The 12953-nt window shown below is 40.9% G+C and overlaps 1 protein-coding gene across 3 annotated transcripts; it reads left to right on the forward strand.

Annotated features, from left to right (window-relative positions):
• Positions 1-421: 421 nt before the first annotated feature.
• Positions 422-12585, forward strand: LOC133644990 (homeodomain-interacting protein kinase 2-like). Of its 3 annotated transcripts, none has more exons than XM_062039777.1 (9): positions 422-550; positions 7163-7354; positions 8977-9158; positions 9256-9379; positions 9472-9585; positions 11243-11329; positions 11421-11614; positions 11687-11926; positions 12012-12585. In XM_062039777.1, the coding sequence occupies exons 2-9, from the start codon at positions 7241-7243 to the stop codon at positions 12298-12300; spliced, it is 1344 nt and encodes a 447-aa protein (XP_061895761.1). In that variant the 5' UTR covers positions 422-550; positions 7163-7240; the 3' UTR covers positions 12301-12585. The 3 variants fall into 3 exon arrangements, with proteins under 3 accessions (XP_061895761.1, XP_061895762.1, XP_061895760.1); XM_062039778.1 differs by lacking the exon at positions 422-550 and adding an exon at positions 6072-6117; XM_062039776.1 differs by lacking the exon at positions 422-550 and adding an exon at positions 6874-7092.
• Positions 12586-12953: the final 368 nt, after the last annotated feature.

Here is a 12953-nt window from a genome sequence, read left to right on the forward strand (position 1 = left end):
TGTCAAATGGTTAGTGCGTGCGTGTCTATCATAATTTGCATATAAACACGCCCTTATTTCCCCAATATGCATATGTAAACGCCCTTAATGCTGTAATTTGCATAGGTAAAGGTCCTTCATTCCCCATATAAGGGCACAATTCCGGCGGAAAAGCCGAACATCAGACACACGGAGAAAACAAACAGATTACAGAAGAGAAATTCGTATTATCCCGCGGGGGAAATACATAATGTCAAAACGTAAGTTTAAGAAAGTGGGACTGCTGAGGTAGCCCCGAAGCGGTCAAATAAATATTCGTCACTTCAGCTTGTATGCTGTTTTTGGTTGCATTTGTCCACAATATTCAACAACTCTGTGGAATTGAAATAATCTGGGCTAAGAACCAAGGATTTCCATCGCCAAGCTACAGCAAGCAAGGCAAAGGATACAACTGCACATGGCAAAAATGTTTGCAGCATCTTTGGACACTCAAAGGCCACATTTGGATGCTACCTTACCCAAGATTTTGACAACAACACAATGGCCCACAGAAGCTAACAGCCGGTAAAAGGTATGTGCTTGTGGTGTCTCTGTCTCCCATTGGGACAATGCCTGTTTCAAGATGGAACCTCAGCATGGACTTTATGTCAATGATTGTGAAACCAACTCTGCACGCTTTTGGATTTGGATACCATGTATTGTTTGTGACAAATGGATTCAACAACCGTGATTTCAGCACTACATCTAAAGTACATATGAGTAGGAAGAAGGGATATGTATGGACATTTCTTCTCCTTTTACTTTTGAGCGGTGATATACAACTTAATCCAGGTCCCAGGAAAAATATCAACACAAATGTAGCTGAGTTGCATATTAAGGATCTTCAACAGCACCATCTTGTGGATACTTCTGGCATTGCCCTGATGAGGACTTCCACTGGCCCTGAGCAAGATGGAGAATTCACAATGAAGCTGAATTCGATGCCGCCCATGAGCCATGAACATTCAACAAAGTTAACAAGTGCAAAATATGCAACCAACAAGCAAAAAGAACTGAAATATTTTCACACTGTCAATCATTCAAAGGTGATATTGGACTTAAAAGCCAAGCCAAAAGGCATATTTGGAGGCCATCTTAACATTCGAAGTCTGTTGTCAAAGTTAAATTAAAGGCCTACTGAAATGAAATTTTTTTATTTAAACGGGAATAGCAGATCCATTCTATGTGTCATACTTGATCATTTTGCGATATTGCCATATTTTTGCTGAAAGGATTTAGTATAGAACAACGTCGATAAAGTTCGCAACTTTTGGTCTCTGATAAAAAAAAAAACCTTGCCCCTACCGGAAGTAGCGTGACGTTGTCAGTTGTTCACTCCCTCATATTTTCCTATTGTTTTCAACGCAGCTAGAGCTATTCGGACCATTACCCCATTAATTTGAGCGAGGATGAAAGATTTGTGGACGAGGAACGTTAGAGTGACGGACTAGAATGCAGTGAAATACATATTTTTTTTCGCTCTGACCGTAACTTAGGTACAAGCTGGCTCATTGGATTTCTATTGTGGATCACGGATTTGTATTTTAAACCACCTCGGATACTATATCCTCTTGAAAATGAGAGTCGAGAACGCGAAATGGACATTCAGTGCCTTTTATCTCCACGACAATACATCGGCAAAACGCTTTAGCTACGAGCTAACGTGATAGCATCGTGCTTTAACTGCATATAGAAACAAAAAAAATAAACCCCTGACTGGAAGGATAGATAGAAAATCAACAATACTATTAAACCGTGGACATGTAAATACACGGTTAATGCTTTCCAGGCTGGCGAAGGTTAACAATGCTGTGCTAACGACGCCATTGAAGCCTACTTAGCAACCGGACCGCACAGAGCTATGCTAAAAACATTAGCTCTCCACCTACGCCAGCCAGCCTTCATCTGCCAAGCTACAGCAAGCAAGGCTTGGATACCATGTATTGTTTGTGACAAATGGATTTTTTTTGTGGTAAAAATGCCCCTGTGACAACTTCTTTGCAACGTGTAGTTGCCATTAAATTCTAAGTTAATGATTACTTGCAAAAAAAAATTAAGTTTCTCAGTTGGAACATTACATATCTTGTCTTTGCAGTCTATTCAATTGAATAGGGCTGGCATTGTCTTGTTGAAATAAGCAGGGGCGTCCATGGTAACGTTGCTACATATGTTGCTCCAAAACCTGTATGTACCTTTCAGCATTAAAGGCCTACTGAAAGCCACTACTACCGACCACGCAGTCTGATAGTTTATATATCAATGATAAAATGTTAACATTGCAACACATGCCAATACGGCCGGGTTAACTTATAAAGTGACATTTTAAATTTCCCGCTAAACTTCCGGTTGAAAACGCCTTTGGATGATGACGTATATGGGTCATTTTTTTTATATGGTGCCTTTTGCGTCCCCAGTATAAATCATGTCATATTTTCTCAAAATATTTACAATTGCTCATTCCATTAGTTTCTTTGTGTATGGTAAATTGTTGTCTATCATAAATACAGTGATATGGGCTTCAAACATTAGAATATATATTTTTTAAAGCTTTTGTTAAAGTTCTATTATGCGATTTTGCCATGTCCCTGGTGCTGTTTATTCAACTTTAATCTAGAAAATAACAAATAAAAACATATATTTTTAATTTTTTTTTGTTATGATATAATTATCATAGACAAGCTCTCTTTAGTCATATGGTGTATATTATCAAAATCGTAAAAAGAATTACAAAAAAATAAGGTTCTATGTCTGTCCCTGTGGTCGCTGTCCACTCTGTTAAGTTGCGTTACTGTCCCTTTAAGAAAACAACCACATTTGTCAGTGACATCATTCTCATCAGGTAACATCACACCAGTGGCGGGAAACTCAACTCTGGTAAGCTGTGTGGTTTTTTAGCTCTCTTACTATCTGATGTTGATGTTTTTATGAAGTGAATTTAATGTGGTTGAACATAACGTGTCCACTCTGTTAGGCCTAAATAATAAGGAGATCAATCAAATTGAAATTTTTCAAAACATGTTTGTGTGAAATTATAGATTTCTTATCAATTATTCAAGTCCATGCTAGCTGTTATGTTAACACAGGCAGGCTGAAGGCTAACTTTAGCTCAAAATGTCCACCGTGTTAGTGTCCACCGTGTTAGCCTCATTCAACTAACACGGTGGACATCAACCTAACAGAGTGGACATGTATATAGTAATGTTGACTTATCACAATGTATATGTAGTGCTATTATGCATTCAACAGCAGTTTCTTTCATAATTCTTGGTTAATCATCACTGCTGTTGCAAAATATCATATACAGCAAATACATTGGTGTTAAAAGTACAGTGTTAATGCTATGTACTTGTAGTTACATAAAGATATGTAAGGGGTTGATAATAATGATATAACATTTTAGTAATTTGTATCATAATTCATATTTCTTAAGAAATGAAATAGATTAATATCCCCCGTTCTCAAAAATGCCCTTGTTTTTCTCAATATATGCTATTTAAAAATGTATGTATTCTAAAAATATATCTGCTTAGAGTGAGGGATATACAATCCATATAGGAAAGTCATTATACAGGCAATCATGCACTGAAAACACATGTATGCTGTTATGCATATGTCCTTAACAGAGTGGACATATCCCGTGTGTCACCTCTCATTAATATAGCTAAATATACTATGATTTAGGTGCCTGAGTTCGACCAATATGTTTTTCAGCAAGTTACATATGTCATGTATACAATAGAACATAAAAATATTGGTAAATCAACTATTTATTTTTTACAAGTTATGAAGTCCAAATGGCACCCTATAAAAAAAACGACCCGTATGCGCGTGACGTCGAGAGATCCACGGAAGTGTTTGGACCATATTGGACACAATACACAGAGCTCTGTTTTCTTCGACAAAATTCCACAGTATTCTGGACATCTGTGTTGGTGAATCTTTTGCAAAGAAGAACGTTGTAGGTGTATGCGGCTGGCTGTAGCAACACAACAAGGAGGACTTTGACTTGGATAGCAGACGCTTAAGCGGCGAACTCACCTTGACTTCCTACGTCTCCGGACCGCCGACCGCATCGTCAAACGCTGGAACGCAGGTGAGCACGGGTGTTGATGAGCTGAGGAGGGCTGGCTGGCGTAGGTGGAGCGCTAATGTTTTTAGCATAGCTCTGACGAGGTCCCGTTGTTAAGTTAGCGTCGTTAGCAACAGCATTGCTAGGCTTCGACAGGCGTCGAATACACATTAACCGTGTATTTACATGTCCAGTGTTTGGTTCGGTGTCTCCTTATAATAGTATTGTTGATCTTCTGTCTATCCTTCCAGTCAGGGATTTACTTATTTTGTTTCTATCTGCATTTGAGAACGATGCTATCACGTTAGCTCAGTAGCTAAGTGTGTCACCGTTGTATTGTCGTGGAGATAAAAGTCACTCTGAATGTCCATTTCGCGTGCTCGACTCTCATTTTCAAGAGGATATAGTATCCGAGGTGGTTTAAAATACAAATCCGTGATCCACAATAGAAAAAGGAGAGAGTGTGGAATCCAACGAGCCAGCTTGTACCTAAGTTACGGTCAGAGCGAAAAAAGATACGTCCGGCACTGCCTCTAATTCTTCACTCTAACGTTCCTCATCTACGAATCGTTCATCCTCGCTCAAATTAATGGGGTAATCGTCACTTTCTCGCTCCTAATATCTCTCGCTCCATTGTAAACAACGGGGAATTGTGAGCAGCACTACCGCTTGTGACGTCACGCTACTTCCGGTAGGGGCAAGGTTTTTTTTTTATCAGCGAGCAAAAGTTGCGAACTTTATCGTCGATTTTCTCTACTAAATCCTTTCAGCAAAAATATGGCAATATCGCGAAATGATCAAGTATGACACATAGAATGGATCTGCTATTCCCGTTTAAATAAAAACAATTCATTTCAGTAGGCCTTTAATGGTGCCTTCACAGATGTGTAAGTTACCCATGCCTTGGGCACTAATACACCCCCATACCATCACACATGCTGGCTTTTGAAATTTGTGCCTATAACAATCCGGATTTGTTCTTTTCCTCTTTGTTCCGGAGGACACAACGTCAACAGTTTCCAAAAACAATTTGAAATGTGGACTCGTCAGACCACAGAACACTTTTCCACTTTGCATCAGTCCATCTTAGATGAGCTCGGGCCCAGCGAAGCCAGCGGCGTTTCTGGGTGTTGTTGATAAATGGCTTTCACTTTGCATAATAGAGTTTTAACTTGCACTTACAGATGTAGTGACGAACTGAAGTTACTGATAGTGGTTTTCTGAAGTGTTCCTGAGCCCATGTGGTGATATCCTTTTATGTCCTGGGCATGACGTTAAAGTGCATCCGGCAGTGGAGGCTCCTCTATGGGGTCTTGGGGCACTAGGAGGTTAACCCCTTTACTTATGTTACCCCAGGTGGCCCTTGGCAAAGGCCTAGTACCTGACTGCCCCCTAGCCAGGGATACGGTAAAGACCTCAACGGCGGAGCAGGCGGAAACGGTAGATTTAAGAACTACCACAACGGCTGCGATGGCGGAAGAAGGCTGCAGCAGAAAAGGGTCCCCAGTCTTCTTGGACTCCATGCCCCTGGACCCTGACCCGATTCTGTCAAGGATCGTGTGGTGACTGTCTGTGCACCAGTCTCCCCACGTAAAACGAAGTCACGCACAGGCAGCCTCCATAAAGGGATACACCCCTACCAGGAGGATAGTCATACTCATTCGAGTGACCGCCGACGATGATATCCTTTACACACTGATGTCGCTTTTTGATGCAGTACCGTCTGAGGGATCGAAGATTACAGGCTTAGCCGCTTACATGCAGCGATTTCTCCAGATTCTCTGAACCTTTTGATGATATTACGGACGGTGATGGTGAAATCCCTAAATTCCTTGCAATAGCTGGTTGAGAAATGTTCTTAAACTGTTGGACAGTTTGCTCACGCATTTGTTGACAAAGTGGTGACCCTCACCCCATCCTGGTTTGTGAATGACTGAGCATTTCATGGAAGCTGCTTTTATACCCAATCATGGCACCCACCTGTTCCCAATGGGCCTGTTCACCTGTGGGATGTTCCAAATTAGTGTTTGGTGAGCATTCATCAATTTTCTCAGTCTTTTTTGCCACTTGTGCCAGCATTTTTGAAACATGCTGCAGCCATTAAATTCCAAATGAGCTAATATTTGCTAAAAAATAACAACGTTTCTCAGTTTAACCATTAAATAACTTGTCTTTGCAGTCTATTCGATTGAATATAGGTTGAAAAGGACTTGCAAATCATTGTATTCTCTTTTTATTTACCATTTACACAACGTGCCAACTTCACTGGTTTTGGGTTTTGTAATACTATACTTGCAAATGATACTCGGAAATGTAAGAAAACAAGAAATAAAAAAACAGGACAGCATCATTATCAGCTGTTAAATGTAAAAAAAAAAAATTTTTTATTATCAAACAATTTAATAACATATGAACACAACAAACATACCAAACATTTTTATAGTTGAGTACCTGTATTGATTTCCAGTTACTGTTCAATGTAAAATGTACCCATCCCTACTCTTCCTGATTAGCTCTGTAGTCAAAATATATTGCAGCAATTGCATCCCGCAGGTCCAAAATCAATGTTCACATTAACAATTGTAAAAATCTCCTACGGTCGATTTCTCGACCCCTTTCATGACGATGCTCCTCGATGGCATCACGGTCACCTGACCTGCATGTATTTCTACGTGTGCGTATGTGATTGTGATGTCACGTCGCATCGTCACATTCTCAAAGGCATCAACGCTGCGAGTGTCGTTCATTCATTCGCGAGGTTACCGACATTCCCGAGTGTCGGCGTACACGTAGACACGGAGATGGACTCGTACGGTGTATTCGGTGACCGTATAGTCCCGGGAGCCAGGCTTTACTCGGCGTCCACCAGCTACAAGGTGCTGTCCTTGCTGAGCTGTGGTACTTTTGGCAAAGTTGCCAAATGCCGCAAGATGGATAGCAACAAAACAGTGGCAGTTAAAATGATCAGGAATCAAGGCAGCTTTGCAGAGCAGGCTAAGATCGAGGTAGGCGTGTACTCGAGTAACAACCCTAAAAACATTCCTGAGCCAATAGTTGATCACTTTGTATCTGCAGATCGACATACTACAGAAATTAAAAAAGATCGAAAACTCCAAAAAACACCTGGTTCTGTGGAATCGTGTCTTCAGCGACATGGGGCATATTTGTCTTGAGTTTGAGTATCTGGACAAAAACCTTCACGACTTTATGAAGGAGCGGCAATCAAAACAGCTCCAGGTGAAGGAGATCCGTCCCATCATCCAGCAGGTATGTTCACTGCTGTTTACAAACCCCGTTTCCATAGGAGTTGGGAAATTGTGTTAGATGTAAATATAAACGGAATACAATTATTTGCAAATCCTTTTCAACCCATATTCAATTGAATGCACTACAAAGACAACATATTTGATGTTCAAACTCATAAACTTTATTTTGTTTTTGCAAATAATAATTAACTTAGAATTTAATGGCTGCAACACGTGCCGAAGTAGTTGGGAAAGGGCATGTTCACTACTGTGTTACATGGCCTTTCCTTTTTAACAACACTCAGTAAAGGTTTGGGAACTGAGGAGACACATTTTTGAAGCTTCTCAGGTGGAATTCTTTCCCATTCTTGCTTGATGTACAGCTTAAGTTGTTCAACAGTCCGGGGGTCTCCCTTGTGCTATTTTAGGCTTCATAATGCGCCACACATTTTCAATGGGAGACAGGTCTGGACTACAGGCAGGCCAGTCTAGTACCCGCACTCTTTTACTATGAAGCCACGTTGATGTAACACGTGGCTTGGCGTTGTCTTACTGAAATAAGCAGGGGCGTCCATGGTAACGTTGCTTGGATGGCAACATATGTTGCTCCAAAACCTGTATGTACCTTCAGCATTAATGGCGCCTTCACAGATGTGTAAGTTACCCATGTCTTGGGCAGATCACACATGCCGGCTTTTACACTTTGACCCTATAACAATCCGGATGGTTCTTTTCCTCTTTGGTCCGGAGGACACGACGTCCACAGTTTCCAAAAATAATTTGAAATGTGGACTCGTCAGACCACAGAACACTTTTCCACTTTGTATCAGATGAGCTCAGGCCCAGCGAAGCCGACTGCGTTTCTGGGTGTTGTTGATAAACAGTTTTCGCCTTGCATAGGAGAGTTTTAACTTGCACTTACAGATGTAGCGACCAACTGTAGTTACTGACAGTGGGTTTCTGAAGTGTTCCTGAGCCCATGTGGTGATATCCTTTACACACTGATGTCGCTTGTTGATGCAGTACCGCCTGAGGGATGGAAGGTCACGGGCTTAGCTGCTTACGTGCAGTGATTTCTCCAGATTCTCTGAACCCTTTGATGATATTACGGAGCGTAGATGGTGAAATCCCTAAATTCCTTGCAATAGCTGGTTGAGAAATGTTTTTCTTAAACTGTTCAACAATTTGCTCAGGCATTTGTTGACAAAGTTGTGACCCTCGCCCCATCCTTGTTTGTGAATGACTGAGCATTTCATGGAATCTACTTTTATACCCAATCATGGCACCCACCTGTTCCCAATTTGCCTGTTCACCTGTGGGATGTTCCAAATAAGTGTTTGATGAGCATTCCTCAACTTTATCAGTATTTATTGCCACCTTTCCCAACTTCTTTGTCACGTGTTGCTGCCATCAAATTCTAAAGTTAATGATTATTTGCAACAACAAAAAAAGTTTATCAGTTTGAACATCAAATATGTTGTCTTTGTAGCATATTCAACTGAATATGGGTTGAAACTGATTTGCAAATCATTGTATTCCGTTTATATTTACATCTAACACAATTTCCCAACTCATATGGAAACGGGGTTTGTAAAATGGAAAACACCTTGGAGAGATTTAACTACGTCTTTGTCGACCTTCCAGCTGGTTAGCGCTCTTGACCACTTGAAGTGTGCTCATATGATTCACGCCGACGTCAAGTTAGAAAACATCATGTTGATCGACCATCAGCAGCAGCCATACAGAGTCAAAGTAAGTGACTTCAGCTCGGCCCACGAGGCGTCTGTCACCAAACAGAACTCCAACACACAGAACCACTCATACCGGTAAGGCCTTCCAAGTAGACACTCAAACATGATGAGTTTCAGGAAGCTATTTGTAGTTTTCAAGGCTACCAAGACTTGAGTTATCGTCCTATTGCAGGTCTCCAGAGATCTTACTTGGATCTCCGTACAACGAGGCAATAGACATGTGGTCTGTCGGTTGCGTGACGGCTTTTCTGTACCTTGGCGCTCAACTTTACCCTGGCAGGAATGAATATGAAACGGTAAAAAACACATATATGTTTCTACATTAAGCCCACTGACATTTTGTACAAAGATTGCATTCCATTGTATCTGTGTTGTCTTGTTTTTTAAGATCAGGTACATCATGGAGACCCAGGGTCAGTTTCCAGAAGACCTCCTGGCCTCTGGTAAAAACACCGGAATCTTTTTCCAAAAGGAGAACAAAAACTGTACCTGGAAACTGAAAGTAGGTTATCTTTTCATTTTGAAGCTAGCCTTAAACCGGGAGTTAGCAACCCGCGGCTCCCTGGAGCATTTTTAAAACAGGATTAAAAAATGGAAAAAGATGGGGGAACATTTTTTTTTTTGTTTTACTATGTTTTTTGTTTGAGGACAAACATGACACAAACCATCCCAATTGTTCGAAAGCCCACTGTTTAATATGTTTGTGTGTATGCTTCACTGATGACAGTATTTGGTGAACACCGTTTTGTCCTACTAATTTCGGCGGTTCTTGAACTCACCATAGTGTGGACTGTGGCGCAACAGTTTGTTTACATGTAAAATCTTCCACTCCTTCGTTGTCTCATTTTGTCCACCAAACGTTTTATGCACAAAGGTGCACTTTGTTGATGTTATTGACCTACTGGAGTGCTAATCAGGCCTATTTGGTCAGTGCATGACTGCAAGCTAATCAATGCTAACATGCTATTTAGGCTAGCTGTATGTACATATTGCATCATTATGCCTCATTTGTAGGTATATTTGAGCTCATTTAATATCCTTTACTTTTATCCTCTTTGTATATAATTTAGTTTTGCATGTCTCGTGACACATTATCTGTACGTAACATTGGCTGCATTTCAGATAGTTAGTGTGCCATGTTGTTCCAGACCACAGCAAACGTTACCTAGCTTTCCAAAGATTGTAATAAATCTATTAAAAGAAGACAGCCTGACATTTCCTTTTAACTTGGACACACACATCTATACATTTGGCCAGTAATTTCCAGGAGTTACCTCACCTTCTGAATAGCCTCTGATTTACTAATGATTTCTAATGTTCAAATCAAATCAACTTTATTTATAAAGCACATTTAAAATTTACCACAGGGGTAGCCAAAGTGCTGTACAATGGGCAGGTTAAAAGATAATACGAGAACCGAGCAAACACAACACAACACAAACAGAACACAATAAAAAATAAATAAATAAAATAAATAAAACATATAAACAGGTTCACAGCAGGTGTATTATGGGGCGCCATTGCAGAGTGTTAAAAGCCATGGAATAAAAGTATGTTTTTAAGAGAGATTTAAAAACAGGAAGAGCGGAGGCTTGTCTAACACTCAGAGGTAGGTCGTTCCAGAGCTTGGGAGCAGCAGCGGCGAAAGCTCTTGTCACCTCTAAGCTTCAGCCTTGTGTCTGGGACCGTCAGTAGCAGCTGATCGGCTGATCTTAGGGATCGGGTGGGGCAGTAAGGCTGAAGGAGGTCGGAGAGATATGTTGGCGCGAGGTTGTTTAGACATTTAAAAACAAATAAAAGGAGTTTAAAATTGATTCGGTAACGCACAGAGAGCCAGTGAAGGGACGCTAATATAGGGGTGATGTGCTCACGTCTGCTATGTTGTATGTTATAAAAATGTGTAGAATAAATATTACATTTCAACATTTCTGTCAACGAAGATTTGCTTCAGCTTGCGACACAGTCATTTTGATAGTAGGCTATTATAGCTAATATAGACACTTACATCATGTGTTGCTTTCATTATAACACTTATATAAGACTTCATTTTTTTGCGGCTCCAGACATTAGTTTTTTGTATTTTTGGTCCAATATGACTCTGTCAATGTTTTGGGTTGCCGACCCCTGCCTTAAACAAACCAAAACTACCATCTCTTCAGACACCGGAACACTACCAACAAGAGACAGGATTCCTAGCACGGGACACGCGGAAAATCAAGTTGAACTCTCTCAACCACCTCCTGCAAGTAGGTGATCACAGCAAAAATATAAAGAACAGGACTAAAAACCCAAAATGTAACTGTTGTGCTATTTTAACCATTGTTTTGATTTGGGTAGTTTCAGCCGTGGGTTTTGGTTGCCAAGTACCCTGCTGACAAAGATATCCATGCAGATGATAAGCAGATGTTTGTGGACATGCTGAAGGGAATGCTGCACCTTGAAGCGTCTAAGCGAATGACGCCCAGTCAAGGACTGGCGCATCAGTTCATCAGCATGAGACACTTAAAACCTCATCAAGACATCAGCACTTAGTACGTTAACTCCATTAGACAGCCATCCATCAGACGCAAAATCTGTAACGTTTTGATTTTCTTGTCTCGCAGCGCAAAGTCCTGCTACGAGATAATGGCCCAGTGTGAGAAGGACACATCTCATGCCAGTAAAACAAAGTCTGCGACCTTGCAAAGGACTTCTTCAAAAAGTTCCCACACTGTCCAGCAGAATCACACCACAAGAAAAGTCAACTCAGGAAGGAACAGGACAAGGTCCAATGATGGAACCATAATGCAAACACGTGATCTCCCCAAAAGGCTTAAAATTGGAGGTGAAGACTATCAGCAGAGGTACGCGTTCTCTACCGATCACTGCCTTTCTGGTTCAAAAAAGCTCTAAATGTGATTTAGTTTGTCCATCTACCTCCACATGTAGGCTAAGAGTGGATCAGCCCACCGACCAACCCATCCAAAAAGAAAGAAGCCCAGCTGGGCCTCACCTCACCTGGCCTTTAAACTTCTCAAGACGGGTGAAGGATTCTAAGTACCTGAAACCCAAAACTAGATTTGCTGTGCGCTTCATGGAGGAGCAAAGTGGAAGAGATGAACACCACAGTCCGACTCGAACACACCACCACCTTGGCCGGGTAACAAAAGCTTCCATCGGTAGTGAATCATTCGTCTGGACTCTAAGAAAGGACCCTTCAAAAAGCATATTGACTTAATTGACTCTGGATGCTGCATTTTTAGTTTATTCCTGCTGGTGTCAGCAGAGGACGAGCTATGGAATATTAGAGGATTGCTCGAGCTGAATAGAGGAGGTGGTCAAGCATTCTTGAGAGGCTGAGGCCTGGATTCTACTGTTTCATACGTGGGCATTCATTGGTGTCCTAGCTAAATTCATCTACCTCCTATTATGATGTCACTGCTATTGCTAATGTAATATGACGTTGGATCAATGACGGACATCTCAAAAAGCTACAGAAATTCGATATATGCCTGCACAAACAACTGTCCTCATTACAATTAAAGTTTTTAATGTAATTTTACACACATTCTCTATGCTGTGTATGGAATATTTCCTTGCGTCTTGTCACTAAAGTGTTGCTTAACCCTATAAAAAAAAAACATCATAAAGATAATTCACTGTGGAGGGCTAATCTCACGCTATAATAACTCCCTTCGACGAAGTGTCAAAAGATGGAGCTTACTGTTTTAATGACATTCAGACTTTACTTCAATCAATAACGGAGCAGCATCTCCTCCGCCAGAAATGTGTCCCGTGAAAAACCGTCCAACCAGAACTCTCAAATAACTAAAGTTTCTTGGGTGAATAATGTAAACTCACTATACCGGTATGTTTTAGTGCTTTCATGGT

This window comes from Entelurus aequoreus, linkage group LG28 (genome assembly GCF_033978785.1).
Source record: "Entelurus aequoreus isolate RoL-2023_Sb linkage group LG28, RoL_Eaeq_v1.1, whole genome shotgun sequence".
NCBI lineage: Eukaryota > Metazoa > Chordata > Actinopteri > Syngnathiformes > Syngnathidae > Entelurus > Entelurus aequoreus.